The sequence below is a fragment of the Hirundo rustica genome, chromosome 3 (assembly GCF_015227805.2).
Source record: "Hirundo rustica isolate bHirRus1 chromosome 3, bHirRus1.pri.v3, whole genome shotgun sequence".
Taxonomy (NCBI): domain Eukaryota; kingdom Metazoa; phylum Chordata; class Aves; order Passeriformes; family Hirundinidae; genus Hirundo; species Hirundo rustica.
The window spans coordinates 113,784,407-113,806,055 of NC_053452.1; the positions used below are offsets into that span (position 1 = coordinate 113,784,407).

At 53.5% G+C, this 21,649-nt stretch overlaps 1 protein-coding gene across 1 annotated transcript; it reads right to left on the reverse strand.

Annotated features, from left to right (window-relative positions):
* Window positions 1–819: 819 nt before the first annotated feature.
* Window positions 820–20,533, reverse strand: TRAM2 (translocation associated membrane protein 2). Its single transcript, XM_040059739.2, has 11 exons — window positions 20,342–20,533; window positions 12,987–13,050; window positions 10,705–10,814; window positions 10,373–10,489; window positions 8,791–8,849; window positions 8,158–8,242; window positions 8,008–8,078; window positions 7,246–7,350; window positions 6,972–7,130; window positions 5,835–6,007; window positions 820–5,243 (listed from the first exon to the last, which is right to left on the reverse strand). The coding sequence occupies exons 1-11, from the start codon at window positions 20,459–20,461 to the stop codon at window positions 5,170–5,172; spliced, it is 1,137 nt and encodes a 378-aa protein (XP_039915673.1). The 5' UTR covers window positions 20,462–20,533; the 3' UTR covers window positions 820–5,169.
* Window positions 20,534–21,649: the final 1,116 nt, after the last annotated feature.

Sequence of the window (21,649 nt, forward strand, 5' to 3'; positions counted from 1 at the left end):
GTTGCCATGGAGCACACAGAAAAGGCAGCTGTCACAAACACTGAGAACAAAGCTCTTTGGAACAAAATGCTGCTTTAAATCAGCTTTTGCACCGTGGATTCCCACTTCTCAGACAGCTGAGAGTCTCCACATGACAGCTCTCTCCCTCTCCCCTTGTTTGGGAAGGTCACTGCTCTTCCCTTCTGGGCCCATTTTGTGCTGCTGCTCACCCTGACCAAGGATCATTCCAGGGATCTCTGGTCCACTTTGGATTGCAAGACACCAAAAACTTAGAGATAAAATCACTCAAGCTGTAGAAAGTCAGAAACTATTTTCTGCACAGGCTACGAAACCGTAACCTAACCCTCAGCCAAGTGATGTTGTGTGCCTGGGGCCAGCTGCACAAAATATACAATATAGCTCACCAAAAATATGCGCCTAAACCACATCACATAAATTATCTCCTACAAATACCCTTATCCTCCACTCCCACTGATGAAAGCAGACACAAATAATGAACTCTGGAGCAGCTGCCCATGCTGTGGACATGGGAAATGTGGGAAAATGAATCCCAGCTGCAAGGGCTTGGGGTGACAGGATAAGGGGGAATGGCTTTAAACTGAAAGACAGTAGATTTAGATTGAATATTGGGGGAAAAAGTCTTCCCTGTGAGGGTGGGGAGGCCCTGGCACAGGCTGCCCAGAGAAGCTGTGGCTGTCCCTGGATCCCTGGAAGTGTCCAAGGTCAGGCTGGACGGGGCTTGGAGCAACCTGGGGTAGTGGAAGGTGTCCCTGCCACATGCACAGCTTAACAATAATAAAGCATCAGTGGAAACAGCACTGGAAGAATCTATGCCTTTTATTTATTTATTTGAGAAAAATACTTCTGCGGAGTTTATCACAAAAGTCATTGAACAATGAACAACAACAAACAAAATCCGTACAAAAACTGAAGTGACAGGAAGAATGAAACAAATGGGCTAGAATACCAGAGACTGTTAATTCCCCCCACCCCCTCCAAAATCAGGAAATTTGCACTAAAGCATAAATATGGAAGAACAGAAATTTTCCCCGAGTTCCTTTGTTGAAGTTTGATCAGCTGAATTCAACATTTCCAAGGAAAAACTACACACCTCTGCCTGGCTTCTCCAACAGCCACTCTTCCCAGAAAAACCCCACACACAGCTCCAAGGAGGAGCAACATTGCTGGGCATAAAACCTACTAAACCACCCTTTCATCCCCCAGGAAGTTTCCTGGAAGGCTGTAAATCAAACCCCATCATCTCCATCCACTGCTGACACAATCTGGGGTCCATCTACCAAAGGCAAGAGCCTGGGGCTGCTGTAAACCCCCAGGCACTGCAGCAGAGGCAGGGGGGCTCCAGGCTCCCAGAGTCACTTGGAGGCAAGGAAGAGACATCCCAGAGTGGCCGCTCTTCCCTCCAACCTGGAAGCCTACCAAAAATACCTTTTAAAACACTGAGTTGAAGGTAAGGGGACCTACAGGGGAACTGGAACTTGGCTGCTACTAACCCAAACATAAGGAGTAAGAAGAAAGAATCATAAACAACAACAACAAGACAAAACGCGACTGTAATGCCCCGTAACGTAAGAGTCACTCAAAAACTGTATGTGAAATGCTACATCTGTTCTTCCTCCACCCCTTTCTCTTCCCAAGCCCATTCTCCAACTACCTAAGACAAGAAGAGAGAACTAGTGCTGGTATTTCACAGCTCTTCTAGGCTAGGAAAGGAAAACACTACACTTCACCTCAAAATCCACAGGCACTCAATTCCTGACCTCCTTAGGCTGGAAAATGGACACAGACTACTAAAGCAGCCTCAAGCCCACAGGAAGGGTGCAAGGAATCATGTCCCACTGGAAGTTTTGGATAATCTCCATCACCTTCTGCAATGTGGTGGACAAGAGCTCCTGTTCAGGAGAGCTTTGTTTAGATCTTGGTGCTGGATTAAAGGTTGGACTTCGACAAGTTTGGAGGCATTTTCCAACCTCAATCGCCCAACAATTCCACAACATTTTCTGCAGATGACACAGACCTTGACAAGATAGAGCATGAGAAGGGCATCCACCAAAGGGAAGTGAGCTCATGGCATTTCATAGGCAGAGCGGCCAAGGACAGACTGACCACTAAGGGCTTGCAATGAAAATGCTCCAAGAAAAAGCTCTTTGGGCTGAAAGGAATGCTGGATCTGCTGAGAAATGACACAGACACAGGAGCAGTTGCTGCAGCCCATAGACTGTGCTTGCACTACAACACAGAAATAGGAGCAGCTCATGGCGGCCCCTCTGATGGAGAGGGGATTGCAGTGGATATCGCCTCACAATAAAGGCTCAGCTCAAAAAAAAACCAAAAAAACCAACCTGCCATGTTTGGGTCTAACGGATGGATGGGGATTTCTGAGGACTAAATATAGGGGAGGGCTATTAAAAAAAAAAAAAAAAGCCCCATCATCTATAGGTTTAAAAAACCAAACTCATAAAAAGAACACATGGAAATGCTCCAAAAACAAATGTCCCTTTTCCAGGTAGCTCTATCAAAAATAAAACAAAAACCACGTAAATGTAGCATATACTGTACATATGTAGTAACAAAGGAGGGTGTTCTGTTCAGCTACTGGTATAGTGCACAGAGAGGCTACAACATAAGGCACTTGGGATACAAAGCATCACCAGCTACTGTATGAAGAGATAGGATTGTGCAAGTGGAAAAGCTGCCTGAAGCCAAGCAGGCAGGAGGAGGAACCATGCAGCAGCTGTGTTTTTGGGGGCCTCTTGCGTCCCCTGCTAACAGTCAGCAGCTCGGCTGCTGCGAGGCGTCAGAGCTGTGGAACAGCCTGGTCAAGGCTCTGGGGAGGTGCCAGCCAGCAGTCGCTCCTGGAAGGCACTAGCAGTGGATGGCAGGGGATGGGAAGAGGCAGGAGAAAGGAAAAACCTCTCACACCAGACCTTTTCCATGTCCTTCCCAACATAAAGCTCTTTTCCCCCCAATCACGCTGCACTGCAGGTCCTGTCGCTGCCTCTGAGCTAAAAAAGTGTTTTACCCTCCCAGTACAGGCTACGAGGAGTAATGGCAAGGTACCACCAAGCTCCAGCTTGCTCTGCTCCAGCCTCCTTTCCCAGTTCCCCTGAAAACGGGGAAAGCCCTCTCCTGCCAGTGTCTCTCACTTGACACTCAAATGTTCCAGAGATTGAGGAACAAATGGAATTTGACCAACTGTCCTCATGTCCCTGCATGTTTCTCCCTCCAGTGCCTCCTCAACAAGGAGAGGAGGAAGAAAGGACAAAAGACACCCAGATAAAAAGGGGAAAAAAACCAACTCAACTCAAAGAGGAGCACAAACTGTCACCCATTCCTCAAAATACGACTGGTGCAAAGGACAACAGCACCAGCCTCAAGCTGGAATTGCACTCGGAGGGAGCCAGAGTTCAGATGCCCCCAAGGGCTGAGCCAGGGGCACACCAAGGATCAATCCTGGACTGCACATGGAGAGCACCCCAGCTCTGTGTCCCTCTCCTCACCCAGCCCAGGGGACACACCACGAGTCCCCTGTTCCTGCCGTGGTGAAGCAGAACTAAAGCTACGGTCGGCTTCGCTGCACAAGAGGCACCAACAGCAAAGCCCAGCTCAGGAACCGCCCCAGGGGACAGTGTGGGGACAGAGGTGCCACTACTGCTCACCTGCCAACCCCAGCCTGGCCTGGCACCCCAAAAAGAAGCCCAGAGAGATGGCACTGACCCACGAAACCCCATGCAGATGCTGCTCCCCAGCAGAGTCAGCGAGGAATCAATGGTTTAGGTTGGTTTGGTGGGATGTGGCTTTCCACAAAATCTCCTGTCAGCACGTGGAGGTGGCAGCGGGCAGGAGCGAGAGGGGAAAGTGGTCTGCAGCAACAGATGGCCTCTGAGGTAGATTTGAGACAATTCCATCTGTCAACAGCTACGTGTCACAAGCCAGGCTTTTCCTAAAATGCAAGCTGCTCCTTGCAGCCCTGTCCTCCTTCCCCTTCCTTCCCTGTCATCTCATTCACAGCTCAGAAAGGGATGAGGGGGCTAGGATATTTGGAAGAAACCCTGGATTTGATAGCACCTTGGGTGGATACAAGCACTGTATCCTTTGGAAACAAAGAGTGAAACTGGTGGCTGCCGATGGCACGGCTGGACTGGTATGGTAGGGACGAGGAAGGCTGAGGTGACAGCACGAGGGGCACAGTGCCACTGATGCAAAAACCCTTTGCAGCAACCAGCTGGTCATCAGCAACAAGAACACCAGGTCCACGAGGCACAGACAAGCTGGCAAAGGGCCTGGGCTGACAGGAGCCAGGCCAGCGCTCAGAGCGGGGCAAAACACTGAGAGCTGCAGAGGCCTGGGCCCAGCTCCTGGGGCTGGGAGGCCCAGAACAACCACAGGGCAGCCAAAGAAACCCAGCTGGGGCAAGCAAAGGCTGGGAGGTGGACTTTCCATATTAAGAGGGAAGTTCTCTCCCTCCTCTGCTGCCCAGCTCTCGAAGTCCTCAAAAGCAGGGTTCAGAAAACCCCAGTTAACCAGAGATCTACTAGGAGACAAGACTGGGTTGAGCTTCCATCAGACCCTGGTCTCTCTTTGCAACATCACCATCCTGCCAAGAGCTGGCCAGATGTGCCCCATCTCACCTGAGAGCACCCCTGAGCCTCAGATCTCACAGCCCCAGCACATTCCCCCAAGAATCTGATCCCATAACACACATTTGATGCCTTCAAGCTGTTGTGGCCCTGTCCCAGGGGCTCAGGGAAGCACCATGAAGAGAGGGGAGGAACAGGTTGTAGGAGAAAAAAAGGATTGTTTGGAACCATCTATGATACATTTGTAACCATTAACCAAAATAATCAAACACTGAAATAGGGGGAAAAAAAAAAAAAAAAAGAAATTGCACACTGGTTTACGATCAAACAGAGGAAGGCAAAACCAGGAGGGCTGTAAAAGGTTCCTATGAGGGGGATGGGAGAACAGGAAAGGGGCCTTTTTGGTTTTATTGCAAATGGTTCACAAGAGCAAGAAAGGGAGGGAGGAGAGCGAGAGACACCTTGGGAAAGATGATTCCCGGCCTTTCAAGACGCCGCTCGTGAGGAGCAGGAGGAGGGGCTGCTCAGTCCTGGTATCTCGCCCTCCTCCCCAGGAGACAACCCTTGACTTCTAAGGAGACTTGAGCTTCTTGGTGCGAGGTGAGGTTCCGTTCTCCGCTTTCACCACTCCGTTTTCATGGTAACCTGGGACGGCAACAAAGGGACACAGAGCTGGTGAGGGGTCTAGAGGGTAATCTGAAGGAGCTTGGGGTGTTTAACCTGGAGAAAAGGAGGCTCAGGAGGGACCTTCTTGTTCTCCTCACCTCCCCAACAAGAGGGTGCAGCCAGGTAGGGCTCTGCTCCCAGGGAACAAGGGACAGGAGAAGATGAAATGGCCTCAAGCGGCCACAAGGGAGGTTCACGTTGGACATTAGAAGGAATTTCCTTGCAGAAAGGGTGATTAAATGTTGGAATGAGCTGCTCAGGGAGGTTTGGAGTCACCAGCCCTAGAGGTGTCCAAGGAACCACTGTAAGTGGCACTCAGCTCTCTGGTCTGGTTGACACATGATTTCAGAAGTCTTTCCCAACCGAAACCATTCAGTGATTCTACGGAGAAAGAAACTTTGTCCCTTGCTCAAGCCAAGCCCTTTATCCTCTCAGGACTGTCCCACAGACATGGGGAAACCCCCACGACCTCAGGACACTGCCGGGGACGCCCTGCACGGGCAGCAGCCTGCTGGGGGACGCTGAACCCCAGGACTGACACCTCCCTGGTGCCACCCTCCCAGCGCTCACCCGAGTCCCTCTTGAGCGGCTTGGTTTGCTGCTTGGTGCCGGCGGCAGCGGCGGCGGCTCGCTTCCGACTGCTCTGCTCGTTCCAGTACTCCCTCCAGCGCCGCAGCTGGAAGTGGATGAAGCGCCACATCACCGAGGCCTGGAAGAGGCACACCAACAGCAGCACACTCATTCTGCCAGGGGCGGAGAAGAGGCAGGCTGAGAACACAGCAGCGAGGCCACCCCCAGCCCGGCCTTCCCCCCACACCGGGGCTGGTGGCCGGGGTCCCCCCGCGTGGCAGACGCCATCCCTCCAACCACCATCTCTCCTTTCTGCCACCCCTGAGCCCAGAGCAGCCACCTTCCTTTCCCTCCACACCCTCAGGTTCTGATTCATTGATTTTTCAACTTTAGGGCAGGAACGGATGAACAGGATCATCTTAACCAGCACTGCCCAAAACACAGCGTGGTGCAGTCAAGGTACGATGCTCCCAGATGATCTAAAAGGTGGAAGGCAGGTAAGAAAGACCCTCAAATCCTCAGGTGTGCCAGCAGTCCTTGGTTTCAGAAAGCTTGGGAATGACCATGCCTAGCAAATTCTGAACTGAACCCACAGCTGCTGCCAGGGTGAGAAAGGCTCCCAGACTTGACAGACCGTAAGGCATGAGGAGCCCATTCCACCCTCTGCTTCCCACATCAACAGGCAGCAAAACATGGCCAAGCAGAAGGGAAAATGCCTTTTCCTTGATCACATCCATGTAAATGTACTTACAGGTACAACAGGGAAAGCCTGCAAGCATTTCTCTAAGGTGGGCCTTATTACTTCACTTGTTTAACACTTTATTTCCTGACTTTTCCCCTCTGTTTTGGCTCTGTGTAGCCTTTAACCCTCTCCTTGCTTCCTTCACACCCCCTTCAGCTCACTAAGACCTTCACTAAACAGCACCAGGATCAGATTCCCACTGTCTGGATCCCATTTGGATGGAGCTTGGAGCAACCCAGTCTAGTGATGGTATCCATGTCCACGGCAGGGGTTGGGATGAGATGATCTTCAATGTCCCTTCCAACCCAAACCACTCTGGGATTCCATGATCTCCAAACCCAGCAAAACCCACGCTGGGGTAAGACAGCCAAGGAAGACACAGGAGACATTCCTACCTGAAGAGAATATTGTTGAAGAGGAAGCTGAAGAGGTTCCCTCTCTCGGGGTCCAGGACCTGGCTCTCCACGCGCGGCAGCCCGAAGCCGATGACGAGGATGTACAAGGTGAGGGTGAAGAGCCTGGTGACCACAAACACGACGGCCCAGACGTTAAACCTGCAGGAGGGCAAGCAGAGGTGTGGGCAGGAGCAGCCCCAGGAGGTGAGAGCAAGATGCAGGCTCTCCTGAGCTCCAGAGGAGGACGGGAGCCACAGGCAGGTCTCCTGCTTACAGCTTCTCATTGTTCTCGTCCGTGAAGTAAACCAGCCGCGCCATGTGGAAGAAGAACTCGGCCAAGTACTGCAACAGCAAGAGGATCAGCCCCAGGCGGGTTAAGCTGGCAGGGAAAAGGAAGAAAAAAGCATCACTGGGCTGGTCAGCCTTCATCCTCAAACCTTCACAGCTCAAACCCGGCTACAGCCTCAGCCCTGCTGCCCATGAGCTGCAGCACCAGCCCAAAGCTAGACCTCTGTGCAGCAGTGGGGACAGGAGTAGAGGAAATCTCTGTCTACAAACCATCAACACAGTCCAAAACACAAGCAGAGCTGGGATGTGTCCAACACAAAACCCTGTGGCTGGCAAAGCTGCTCTGCTTTTTATCAGAGAATGGTTTGGATGGGAAGGCACCTCAAGGATCATCTCATTCCAACCCCCTGTCCTGGACATCTTCTACTGTCCCAGGTTGCTCCAATGGCCATCCAACCTCACCTTGAACACTTCCAGGGATGGGAATCCCACTGGACAACTTGTGCCAAGTGTCTCATCACCCTCACAGTCAAGAATTTCTTCCCAATAACCGAAATCGCTCCTCTTTTAGTTTAAAACCGTCTCCCTTGTCCTATATACCTGACTAGATAAAAAGTCACTCTCCACTGAAACAATCCCATTTATTCCTTCTAAGGCCCTATCCCCACTGAGGATTCCCAGGACAAAAGAAGCTGCCCAGCCCTATCCCTGCTGTGCGAGGGGATGCTGAGGCAGGTGGGTGACTCACTTGAGCAGGTAGGCGCCGGTGATGTGCAGCAGGTAGAGCGTGATGCAGCGCAGCTGTCGGGGGATCTCCTCCTGGCAGGGGCAGAAAAGCCAAATCAACCTCTCAGCCCTCTCCACCCACCCTCTCCCAAAACCTCCATCTGGCTCTCACCTTGCGGACTTTTTGGAAGTAGAGCTCGGGCAGGGCGTGCAGCCAGTACGCCAGCTGGCACAGGTAGAAAAACTTCACCTGGTACCTGAAACACAGGGAGGAGCCACGTGAGCCAGCCCAGGCCGTGGCAGGACCCCAAGAACCCGAATGCCAGGGCAGCATTGGGCAATCCCTCCACTGTTTTTGACCCATGGGATTTAGCAGAAATCATTTCAGGGCTGAAATTATTTGTTGAGCTGAGAGAGCTGCACGTGGAGTTTATCCAGATGCTTGTGCTGTGGACACCGTGCTCTCAGCAAACCTCACTTTTGTAAAAGACTACAAAGGAAAGGTCATCCCCGACTACATTTCTGCTGTGAAAAATGAACAGGAAAGAGACTTTCCCAAGGTGATGCAGGAAACAGGCAGGATGAGTAACCAAGCCCACAGAGCCTTCCTCATTAAATCCTCTGGAACACCCTCCCCAGGCTCACAAATGAGATATCCCCATTCCCCATGGTCTCACTGCAGCATCCTTGCTGCAGGCTGCATGCAGAGGGTGCTGTGCTGTCAGCACCCCACTCCCAGCAGGCAAAACCATGGAGAGGAAGGAAGTGGCCAGCCCCTGAACAAAATGCCCTCACAAGTGCTTACGGCAGATAAACATGCGGGTAGTTTTCCCACAGACTCCGGGGGTTTGAAATGTATCCTTCCTGAAAAAGAGAAGAGAGAAAAGGCTTCAGCAAAACAAAACAGGTTATGAGAGGGTGAGCTGGTGGTACAGTGAAACGAGGAACTGAGGATGACACCCGAGTCTCGTCACAGCCTGCAGGAAAAAGCACGTTCCCTGCGAGGGCCAAGGCTGAGCTCTTCATCTGCGGGTCTCTAGCACCCCTCTAAAATTTCACCAGGCCCCTTGTTTGGGGGGCTGAAGGCTGCTTGCTCAGTGGCACAGAGGGTCCCGAGCTCAGGAGAGGGTATTTTGGGGTTTGGAATGCTCTGGAGGTGTAGGGGTGAGATTCCTGTAGCGTGGCTCAGGCAGCTGAGTGCATGAGGCTTTTTCCCCACTGGCATTTCCAACCCCAGCAGCACTTAAGCAACAAGAAGTGCTTCTGAAGAGAAAGAGGAACAGAAAACACCAACAAAAATAACTGGATATGAATAGGATAGTTTCATTTTCCACCTCTTGCCTTACAGGATGGAACTCCCTTCTCACTCCTGCCACGCGGATGCTGCCCTGGGCTTTGCAAGGAGATGCTGGCATGGGAAATTTGTCCTCCCAGTCACAACCATCCATTCCCTGTCTGTCCCAAGACCCTTTTCTTCATCTGGGGAAGGCCAGGGAAGCACAAGAGTGACCTGCTCTGCACATGCTGGTGTTTGGGGAGCACATCACAGCAGTGTGGGCTGTACAGGAGGCTCCAGCCACACAGCTGCTGGGGGATGGGTCTGGCACCGGGCAAGGGGAGCCCAAAATCAGCAGCATCAACTGTTTTGTCAAAGTTTCCTTCCTTCCTCAGAGCCCTGTGGGGCAGAAGCAGTGGAGCAGATCTCTAGAAATGCTGGCCTTGAAGGGAAAAGTAGTTCTCTAAGGAGGGCTGGCCTCTGAACAGAGGGGAGGGGATCTGTCCCCAAGGATGCATCCCCAGAGCCACTGGAGACCACAGCTGGACCCCAGTGGCTGCAGGTAGCAAAGCATCATCACTTCACATTCCCAAAACAGTCAGACCTCTGTTCTTCCCTCCCCGTTTCTTCCCAAAATTTCCGCTGCTTTTCCTCTGAATTCTTTGGGTTGACACATCCCTAAAGAACAATGTGGTTTCCCTGTTTTCAAAGACTCCCTCACCATCAGCATGCCGAGGAAGGGATCCCAGAATCCTGCCTGTTAGCCCCATGAGCCCGCAAAAGGCAGCCAAAAACCTCAAGGCACTGAATGTACATAAGGAGGAAAATAAGAAAGCTGAGAAAGGCATGAGGCCCTGGAGCAGAGGATGGAGATGATAGGGACAGGCAGGATTTTTGAGGCCCAGTTCCAAAAACATTTCACAGCCCATTTACCTGTGCCTTGTACAATACAGGAGAAGGATCTCCCAAAACTGCTGGAAAGATCCACCACAGCTGGAAACAAAACCGACTGAAACAAGCTGGCTGGGCACTCTGCTGCCAGTGGGATTTTGTGCTCCAGAACCCACAATTCCCCCCGGAAACCCAAAAGCCAGCCAGCCCTGTGCCTTACCGTCACCACGACGTACAAGCACCAGATGACAGAGGTGAGGTGGAAGGCAACCAGCTGCCCTGACTCATTGAACTTGCTGTGTTTGACCTTGGAGAGATGCAGACGCCTGTTGATTTTCTGGGAAGGAGCAGAGGGAGAGACAAACAACAAGAAAACGTGAGCCACCATCAAACTCTCTCTGCTCCACATCCAGAGCAGTCTCCAGAGATGAAGGCTCACTTATCACCTCAGCCCCCAGACCACCCCCAGAACAGCACTGAACTGCAGCAGGACCACAGCCCTCCGTGGGATTTGAGGTATTTTGAGGACACAGAACAGGGAACAGCACTCACGTCCAGGATGTATTCCTGCACCACCGCGTGCAGAACGATGGCAATGAAGATGTAGAAGAGGATGGTGACCAGATCCTTCAGCCCATAGTGATACTGGACCAGCTCCCCATCTGCAAAGAGATCAAAGCGTGGGTCTGACCCCCATGGCCCAAAGGATTTCCAGGTGAGGGCTCAGTGGGGAGCAGCTTGGATGGGGACATCAGAGAGAGGTCAGGACTGTGCCAGTGGCAGGGAAAAAGGGCTCCCTCCAGGGTTAGCTCATGACAGAGGTGGGTGGTTTCCCCTCGAATAACTGCACACCTCAAGGGAGGGGACACTGGGGACACTAAAAGCTTCCCCCTGCCACTAGGGACAGCTCGGCTCTGGAGATGAGAATTTATCACCTGCAGGGAGAAAGACATGGGAGGCTGAAGCAAGTGACGGGATCAGGGATGCTCCACTAGGAGCATTGGGGATAGGATTTCCACCCCCTCAGTTATGATTTAACACTTCCTTATGATCTCCCACTCCTCCCTGGAAACTGCTGGAGCAGGATTCAGCTGCTTAAGTGCAGATGCCTTCTGCTCCTCAGAGATCTGAGGCAGCAGCGCAGGGCTGGTGGATGAGAAATAGGACCCCTGGGAGGCTGTGCCCTTCTGGAGCAACAGGAGACCCAACAGCACCCAAAATACCCCAGACGTGTGCATTTAGGTGACTATTTGCAGCCCTGAAGCTTATGGGAAGAGGCAAGAGCTGGGAAGGCTGCAGGAAGTATCATCAAATGAAGCTCAGCCCACCCCTGGCTGCTGCTCTCCCTCACCCTGATCCAGTCTGTCCTCTCCTGGTACCAATGCTGGGAGGAGACTGCTCTGTCACCAGCCCTGCTTACCCTAAACAAAGCCTCATTCCAGCTTTCTAACATTTATGAACACACCTGGCACAAGGATATGAAAACACCCTGTCCTTAGGAGCCCCCAGTGATGTGCAGACCCATGGGTAAAAATGGTGCTTGTATCCCAGAGCAAGGTAAAAGACAGAATTGCGAGGCCAAGGAAAATAATACCACTTACATTTGCTCTGCCTCCTCTCTCCAGGGCACCTCAGAAGCTCCAGCAGGAGCTGTAGAGGACGTGGGAAAGCCTTGGAAAAATTTAGATTCCTCCCAAGAAGCTGCTGCACCAAGACCTCTCTCCCCAGTAGCTCATGCCCTGTATTGACATGCCAATATCTGGTCCTGAAGAGGTGTTCCTGTGCCCCCTGGGACTTCTCATATCAGGAACAAATAAATCCCTTAAAAACCAGCAGCGGAAATTGTCTGGACTGTGCCACAGGGGAGAAGGGACCACAATTTAATCTGGAAGCTGGATGATTCCTTCAGCCATAACCAAAGCCTTTAAGGGCAGAGCTTTTATCTTCCGCATGTCTGCCTCACTATAGCTCCACTAATCCCAACACCCTGCTCTTTCTTTGGATGATTACTCAAACACTCCCAATTAACTGCAGTTTTCTGCCACCAGGCCAGGCTTTGTGCCCCAGGCTTTTGGCTCATGCCGAGCTCAGGCCTTTACCCAAACCACCTCCTGCTGTCTCCACGCCAGTGCCCAGATCCCTGCCAGATCCAGAGGGGCTCTGAGCCAGGAAGGCACCAACCAGTAGCCAAAACAGGAATAGGAGCTGAGCCTCCTGACTGGGAGCTGGGACACCTCCTCTGCTCCATTTGGTTCTGAGCTGCACCAGCTCAGAGCCTCCTGGAATTTGCCCCCCGTGAATCAGAATCCCTGCCTGGAGAAGGGATGCTGTGCACCACATGCATCCTCACACCCTCCTCTCCAGGGGCAATCCCCAAAAATCAGCAGGACAGGGATGACATGCACAGCCCCTGCTGCTTGGCAAGGAGGTAAATCCCTCCTGCTCCTCGGGGGGACAAGAAGCTGCTCCAGGCAGGCAATCACACATTTGGATCCTGCCTGACCAGGCTTGGAGCAGCATCCTCACCCTGCAGGGAGCACAGAGTGGCCTGGCCATAGCAGAAAGAAAAAGCCCCCAGACTCCCTGGAAAGCATTTCCTCCCAACTCTGGCAGCATGAGGGCTGGCAGACATGACCAGAGTGCTCTGAGCCAGTCAAACTTCACTTCTTCCCAAAATATCTTATTTCTAACATCTCTGCCAAGCTGCATTTACTGCCAGACAAGACCCTGAGCAGTTGATCCGTACAGGGTGAGCCCAAGCCAGCTGGGAAGTGAGGATCTGGGGCTCAGACTCAACCTTCCCTTGGGATCTGTGGAGCAGAGGCATCTCTCACCTGCTGTAGGCACGCTGACATTATACTGAGGTAAGATGAACAGGAAGGCAGTCTTGGCTGTGACCTGTCAGAGACACAGAGGGGAGAAGAAGCAAATCAGTTGTTAAATTCATTCCTCCGGACCAGTTTTTTTCCTGTCACAATGGGAAAGGCAAATCACCCAGGGAGATGTGCCAGCACCAGCTTCACTTGCAGAAACACTGAACCTCGCACCAGTCACCCACGAGATCCCAGAAAGGGGAAAAAAAGCCTGGGATGAGACATCAGGACATCCAAAACCCAGGGCTGTGCTGCTCACTCTGCATTTATTGAATCATAGAATAGAGTCATGGAATATCCTGAGTTGGAAGGGACCAAAAAAGAACACTGAAATCCTACTGCTGTCCCTGCACAGGACACCCCAAGAATCCCATCTGTGGCCTGAGAGTGTTGTCAAAACTGTTCTTGAATTCTGTCAGGCTTGGGGCTGTGACCATTCCCTGAGGAGCCTGCTCAGTGCCCTAACACCCTCTGGGAAAAAGAACCTTTTCCTAATATTCAGCCTAAACCTTCCCTGACACAGCTCCAGCCACTCCCTGAGTCCTGTCATTGATCACCAGAGAGGTGGCCATGGACTAAACTGCTTGTAATTCAAAGGAATGATCCCTCCCAGCAGCGAAGCAGGAGGCTTTGTGGGGATGGGGCAGAGCATCCACCCCACAGGATACCCCAAAACTGCACCTCTGAGACGAAGCACCCTCAAGCTGGGACCACAGCAAAAAGCAGTGCACAAACATCCAATCCCATACAGGCAGCAGGTCTCCAGATTTTCCCTTCCCAGTGGCACTCAGCCAACCCTCCAACATTTCACAAACACAACCATTCCCCAAAAATCCCGTGCCCGTCAAACGCCAACGGAGATGAGCTGCATTTCACACAGACATGGCTGCCACTGCTTCAGAGCTGCAGCCTATTAAAATCCCAGCTGGAAATTGCTCCACAGCTTGTGGGGGAGACAGGGGAACTTTGCCAAGTGTTCCCATCCTGCCACCACCGGCATTGAGCAACTGGTGAGGGCAGCCCCGGCTCAGGGACAGCAAACCCTACAGCGTATTTTCGTGATGTTTGGGGATTTTACTGTTTTTCCCACTTAAAAAAAAAAAGGAAATCCCACATGTTGTGTGCTCTGTTTGTGGAGGAGTAGACACAGGAGATGGAGACCAGGGGCAGAGTTTGGGGTGGGAATGGAAAAAGTGCATCGCCTGGCCTCAAGCTGGCTGAGGGAGACACTTCTGGCTCCTACAGACCTTGCTGGCTGGGAAAGCCAAGTTGCTTCATCCCAGAGCTGTGCAGCACATCCAGGACCTGGAGTTTACCTCCAACCTTGCCACAGGCTGGCACAGGGCATGAAGCAAAGGCATGGAGCCAGCGGTGGCTGTGGTGCTGCAGGGATGGGCGGCTGTGTCACAGACGTGCTAATGACAGCAGGCCCTGATGGATTTACAGCTCCCCGAGAACCTGGCTGACATCCATTGCTGTAAACAGCTGGGAACAAGACATCATCTCCAGGTGAAGCCTTCTAACCTGCTGAGGAGGACACAGGCCAGAGCTGTGAGTCCAGGAAAATGACCTCAGAGTATCTCCAGGGTGGGAAGCAGTTCCCAGACAGATCTCATCCCCAGCACAGTTTCCAAGGTTTCTCCTTATCTTGTCTCACAGAGAACCTGGTAGGAAGGTTCCTCCATCCACTCCAGCATGAAGCAATGCTTTGTCCCATCTCCACACCTGCCTTAGCTTCCTGTGGGCTGGAGAACCACCAGCAGCTTTGGAGCCACCCCAGCACCTCTCCACCTTTCCTTACAGAGGGGTAACAGGCTGTTTCCTAAAGTTTCAGTGAAATATTTTAACAACCAAAGACAAATGTAACCTCCTAGAGGCAGTCATCTGCAAGGCAAAAACCAGATTTCCTCGGCTTGGGAAATAGGGATGAGCACCAGGGATGGCAAAACACTTCAGAGCCTGCTTGAGCATTTCACAGGCAGCCAGGGAAAGCAGAAGTTTGGAGAAGGAAGAGCAATGTGAGGATTATTCAGAGGCACAAGACTCGCTGTCCTGTTTGCTCTGAAACAAGATGCTGCTATGGGAAAGGAAGCACTGGGAATGCTTCTGCCCTGCAGGGCAGTGAGTAGAGAGAGCTGCCACTGAACTGCTACTGGCAGGGGCAGAATTCATGGAATCAGAGACTAATTTAGGTTGGAAAAGACCTCTAAGATCATGGAATCCAACTGTTCCCCCAGCACTGCCAAGCCCACCACAAAACCACGTCCACAGGTGCCACATCTACACAAGTTTTAAACAATTCCAGGGATGGTGACTCCACGACTTCTAGCCTGTTCCGATCCCTGACTGCCTTTTCAGCAAAGAAATTTTTCCTCATATCCAACCTAATCCTTCCTGGCACAACGTTTTAGAGGATGGGAGAGGGATTTGTCCCCATGGGACACACACAGCAAGGAGCATGTAGCAAATGCTGTATATTTATTTCTCATCCACTCCCTGACCTGCATTAAGGGCACCTCCATGCAGAGGGAGATGTTCCTCATCCCAGCCTCATCCTGCCTTACCTGAGGGCTGTGGCACTTGGGGACATAACTTAGTGGTGGCCCTGGCACTGCTGGGGGAATGGCTGGACTCGATGACCTTAGAGGGCCTTTCCCTACATTAATGATTTTATGATTCTGTGTGCCTGAACCAGGTAAATTTGGGAAGCAGCTGTCCTGAAAGCTCTCTTCAGACATGAAGAAGGAACCACACCCTCAGCAGTGAGAGGCTTTCTGCTGGTTAAAGCCACTAACTCAAGCACCAAAGTGCAAATGGATGCTGAAGAGGCAAAACTCAACCAGAGTTTCCTGAGATGGAAAAGGAGAGAGATGAGAGATTCTGGCTGTTTCTCATGGCCAGAAATCAAATTAGCACATCCACCTTGCAGCCCTGGGTGGCAGAGCAATAGATAAAGCCAAGCAATCCCAGCACTACCACACATTTACTGTCTACCACCAGGAATTTACTCCCTGATAGTGTGGTGATTGGAAAAATCCACACCCCCCTAGCCTGGACACTGCTGCCTAATACGAAGCAGCAAAGCTCTCCCCATCCTTTCTTGGAGTCCCAGAATAGTTTGGATTGGAAGGAACCTTAAAGATCAAGTTCCAAACCCTGCCATGGGAAGGGAGACCTTTCATAGACCAGGGTGCTCAGAGCCCCACCCAGCAATTTAGGAGATGCTGTTTTTACCCCTGCCATGAAATGCTCCACATCAAAATCCCAACTCCACTTGTGCAGATGTGCAAGTGGCTTTTAAAAAGGTGTCTAAGGACATCCATCCAGGCAGTTTAGCACCTCTCCCAGAAAGTACCCACTGCAACTCTCAAACACTAATATTTTCAGGAATGAGGGATAATTTCTGAGCATCCTTCCCCAGGACACTCTATGAACTCCTGGAACAGCTTGCCCAGAAAGGCTGTGGACTTCCCATCCCTGGAAGTGTTCAAGGCCAGGCTGGACAGGGCTCTGAGCAATCTGGTCCAGTGGAAGTTGTCCCTGCCCACGGCAGAGGGTCGGAATGAAATGAGTTCTAAGGTCCCATCCAACTCGAACCGTTACAGGATTCTATGAATCATGTTTACCTTCTCCAAAGCCTCATCCCGGTGGGATTTGTCTTCACCCCATGCCACCATCCCCACGGTCCTGCCTGAGTTAAAGCCACTCTGGCGGAAGGAAGCAGCTCCAAACCTCTGGCGGGGGAGGCTGGGGGAGTTTTCTGCAGTCGGAGCCGAGAAAATATTTCCAGGGCTTGAAAAACAAACTAATTATGGACAAAATGCTGTCCAAAGGCTTTTCTCACAACTTTGGGTTTCTTTTCCTCCCCCCAGCCAGAGTTTTTTGAAAGACAAACTTGCTGATCCGCAGTATGGATTGACACAGGCCAAACTATATGCAAACTAAAGCCCAAACTTTGGACCAAAGCCTTTCCAAGTAAACATCTGGCTTTGACAAAAAGCCCTTCCCAAGGGCGGTGCAGCCCCTCTGCCCCCACAGACAAACTCATCCCCCGGCATGACACGATTTCCACTGCCTCACCCTCCCTCCTGTTTATTCTCTTTTCAAAAGTAAACCTAATACTGCTTTTTTTTTACCTTTTTTCCACTCCTCCCCAGCTATTCAACCCTTACGCCGCCTGCTGCCTCAGTTCCCACATCTGGCAAAGACCAGGGGAGGCAGGAACGCATTTTGTTTTCCCTCATTAACAATGGGAAGGCCTTAATTTTTAGAGTACTACGGAGGGGACCGGGAAGGGGAAAGTATATTTAGCAGGAAGCCTGGAAATAGCAGCTCATTCGTCAGCAGCCTCCTTCTGACAGTGTCACAACCCTGAGTTTCTGAGCCCGTGACTCACATCCCACGATCTGCACAGGGGCAAAGCCCAGCAAGGCCATGGAACCACTTCTAAAACAATGGTTTATAACTTTATTTCATCTCCACAGGCATAAGACTGAGCCTCAGTTTCCCCACCTGAAGAGACTACAACAGCAGCCCCCATTTAATATAGAAACTTCTCCAAATTCAGCAGCATTTCCCCCAAACCTGATCCAACACCGCAGACACGGGCCACCTCTGGTGGGACACAGGTTAAACCCAGCCTTCATTTTTCTGCAAAGCAGGGTGGAAAAATATATGCAAAGTAACTTCTGCATGAGGATGGGAAGCACCTGTTTTTCGTTTCTATATAAAGTCACTCAAAATGAATTTTCACAAAAAAAAAAAGGGGAGGGGTGATTCTTTGTGGGCTCCAGCAGCCATGCTCATGTGGCAAAATCCTTCTCTGGCACCAGGCAGCTGCACAACCAGGTGTGTTTTCACACCCTGAAGGCTTAGGGCTGGGTAGGAAGGAAAAACCCTTTGTAGTGCCCAGCCTGGGACAGCTCATTTTGGGGAAACTCCCTCCAAGCCTGGGGCTTCCCTCCCTGAGCAACGCTTTTGATCCTCAAATACACACACACCACTGGAATAATCTAATCCAACACACCTGTAACACCCAGGAGCAGCCTCATGCCACCAAATCCCATCATGACTGGTACCTGCTCCCTGCCACAGAGGAATTATCAGCTTGGTGAGTCCATGTGGATGGGGAAAGGCTGTGCACCCAAAAAGATGCTCAAGGCGTAGCTTATGCTGTGCTTGGGCAGTGGGAGAGCCGTGGCAGCCCCCCAGCACCACCCCCAGCAGGGCGCTGGAACAAGGGAGCAGCCAGCTCCTGAGGGATGCCTGGGAAAAGGTTAAAAATCTTACTTGTGTCTTCCCAAAAAAACCTTCCCTGCAGGAAACGGCCTATTGTGAGCAGGATTCGGCCTTTTCCGCTGAGCCTGAGCTTGGCTGTGGCCACTGGCATTGGGGAAGGTGGAAGCCCAGCTGCAGGGTGGGAAGCAGGGATGAGAGGAGAAGGAGGGGAAGGGACAGTGACAGGTCCTCCTCAACGCAGCAAGGGATGGGAACTGCCACCAAAACTCACCACAGAGGCGGCACAAACGGGCATGGATGGTTTGGAGGGCTGGGCAGGAGCACAGGCTGATTTCTCCTCCAGGGGAGGAGAAAGCAGAAGGAATAAATGCAATAATAAAATAAAAATAAGCTAAAATACCCACAAGGACCAAGAGCTGTTCCAAACCATGCCAAGGGGGAGGCAGGGATGATGCTGCCGGGCACAGGGAGCACTGGAAGCCACCCTGGCACGGCAAGCATTTTCTCCCTGAGGTCTGCTGGGAGAGCAGCAAACTGCTGCCTTCAGCATCCGAGGGAGAGTTAATTAAAAGACATTAAAAGAAACCAAAAACACCACAAACCCCTCCCTGCCACCACCTCCACGGTGGTGGGGGGGTTCATCACTTTTCAAAACTGCCCTCACAGCACCGTATCGACCAAAAGCACCACAGCAGCAAGCCCAGGTAGCACCTCTCCAGGATGGGGCTCCCAATGTGCAACAAAACCATCTGCGGGGAGAAAGGCTGAGACAGAGATGCAGCCTCAGTGGCATTTTAATTTTGAAGCGCGAGTACGAAACTTGCAGCCCAACTCTGCAGCATTTGCATGCGGTTTTGGAATACAGTTGGTCCTCCTGGGTCGGTTTTGAAACCCCTAAATAAATACATATGCATGCACAAGGACATCGAAAGGGGCTAAAGTGCTGTAAGAGACTCGTTCATTCAATGAGTTCGCAGTAAGAAAAAAAAAAGAGGGGGACAGAAAAGCAGGGGGTTCCAGCGGGGAGGAATTAAGGAAATGGATTTCCTCCTCCTGCGATTTGCTAGAGAAGGAGCCTTTCCTCCCTCGCCAGGCCCCCCGGCCACCCCTTTCCCATCCGGATTCGCTTTGAAACGTGGCACTGCCGAAGGGGAGGGTTCAGCGGAGGAGGCGGGGGGGTCCCGGCCGGCGGAGCCGCTGACCACGGCCCGGTGCCTCGGCGTGGGATGCCCGGAGCCAAGCGAAGGCGCAGGGAAAAGGGGAAAAGCAGGCGGAGAGGGAAGGAGCCGGAGCAGCGGGAGAGAGCGGCGTTCCCGGCATGGCGATGGCGGGACAGCCTTGCGGGGGTCTGCGGGCACCCCGGCAGGGTGAAGGTACCCCGGGGATGCCTTCCCATGGCCGCGATCCGCAAAGGCCGGGGAGCCGCTGCCCGAGGCCCAGGAGCCCCCGGTGCTCGGTCCCACAGCGCGGGGTCAGCGGGCTGCCGAGAAAACACCTGGAAAAGGGCTACTGTGAAAGGAAAAAAAAAAAAAAAAAAAAAAAAAAAAAAAATGGGGAAAATTTAAAAGGGGGGGAAAAAAATTCGTCCCATTTCCAAGAGCTGGGCAAGGCTCAGACAAGGCTCGGCTTCTCGCTGTGTGGGGATGATGATGTGCCCCTCGGCGCCTGGGACAGCCCGGCAGCTGCGGTGGGTTTGGGGCAGGGGCTCTGACACCCCCTGTGCGCCCCTTCCCCAGCCAGGGAGCCCCGGCAGAGCTGGAGCGGGGGCAGAAGGATGTGCCACCCCAAAGCCAGCACCAGGCTGGGTCCCCGTGGGAATGTGGAGAACTTCTCCGGTGGTGGGTGAGAGACGGGCAATGAATGGGGCGGCACTCTGACCCCCCGACCGAGGGGTCCCGCACCCCACAGCCCCCTCCCCGTGCGGGATGGGGGCACCTGGCCCGGGTGGGGACAGCCCCGAGCTGGGACAGCCCCAGGGGGGACACTGCACGCACAGCAAGGGGGGGTCACCTCGTCCCCGGGGTGGGGACACACGGACAGCCGGTCCCGGCGGGGAGCGATGGCGGGGGGGGTCTCACCTCGAACATGAGGGCGATGAGGACGCTGAGCACCAGGCAGAAGCCGATGTCGGCGTGGTTGTGGATGAGGAACTCCTGGCTGAAGAGCGGGTGGCTCTTGGCCCGCCGGCGGAAGGCCATGGCCGGGGCCGAGCCGAGCCCAAACTTCCCCGGGCCCCGCGGAACTTCGCGGAGCGCCGCGATGGCCCCGCGCAGGCGCCGCCGCCTGAGCCCTCCCCGCGCCCGCCCGGCTCCGCTCGGCCCCGGCACCGACCCCGCCCCGGCCCGCACCGGCACCGGCACCGGCACCGGCACCGCCCCGGCACCGCCCCGGCACCGCTCCGGCCCGCACCGGCACCGGCACCAGCACCGGCACCGCCCCGGCACCGCTCCGGCACCGGCACGGGCACCGGCACCGGCACCGCCCTGGCACTGCTCCGACCCGCACCGGCACCGGATCAGGCACCACCCCGATCCGGGACGGGGATCGGCACCGACCCCGCCCCGATCTGCCCCGACACTGGCACTGGCAGTGCTCCGACCCGCACCGGGTCAAGCATCGGCACCGACCCGCACCGGGACCCCCCCACGCAGCTGGACCCGCTCCCAAACCGGGACCCAGCACCCGACTCCCCACCTTGAGCCGGACCGGACCTGGGCATGGACACGAACCCGGACCCAGCACCAGTACTGGCACCGGACCTCACCCCAGCCCTGGACACGGACCCAGTACCGGCACAGCCCCAGCACCAGCCCAAGAACCAGGACGCGATGGAAAGCTGGGATGTGAACCCAGACTGAGCGCAGAGACCTGGCACGGGCTATGAACACAGACATGGACCCTTCCCTGGACCAAACCCCAGCCCTGAACTGGGATCCAGCCCCTGCTCCAGCTCAGCACAGCCCTGGACCCAACACTGAACCAGGACCCAGGACCTAGCTCGGTACCAGACAGAGAACCCAGCCCTGGTCACGGCTCCCGCTTGCCCCATGCACACCTTTGCACTCCACAGCAGGTGAAGGCACCCACTGGTTTTGGCACCCACCTCACATCTGTGCCCCAGAACCGTACACATCTGGACACCCACCCACGCTTGAACCCTCCTGTTGTGTATGTGGGGGTGCCCACCTGCAGCTGCACCCACCGACTGTTTGTGTGCACCCGCCTCGGCACCCACCTACCATGTACCCAGCACCCACCGCCTGTGCACACCCTGCACCCCCCTGGCACCTTGCCCTGCATCCCGAAGTCCCTATGCTGAACCCCAAATCTCCCTCATTAGCCAGGGAAAGGCCTGAGGTATGAGGTGCCTTCCCTATCCCACCCCC

What these genes read in the sequence shown, in the direction of transcription:
- TRAM2 (XM_040059739.2), bottom strand. Translation starts at nt 20,461, where the DNA reads ATGGCCTTCCGCCGGCGGGCCAAGAGCCACCCGCTCTTCAGCCAGGAG. An exon ending in TCATCGCCCTCATGTTCGAG is followed by an intron (nt 13,051 to 20,341) that starts GTGAGACCCCCC and finishes TGTCTCTGACAG; the next exon opens with GTCACAGCCAAGACTGCCTT. An exon ending in TGTCAGCGTGCCTACAGCAG is followed by an intron (nt 10,815 to 12,986) that starts GTGAGAGATGCC and finishes ATCTCTTTGCAG; the next exon opens with ATGGGGAGCTGGTCCAGTAT.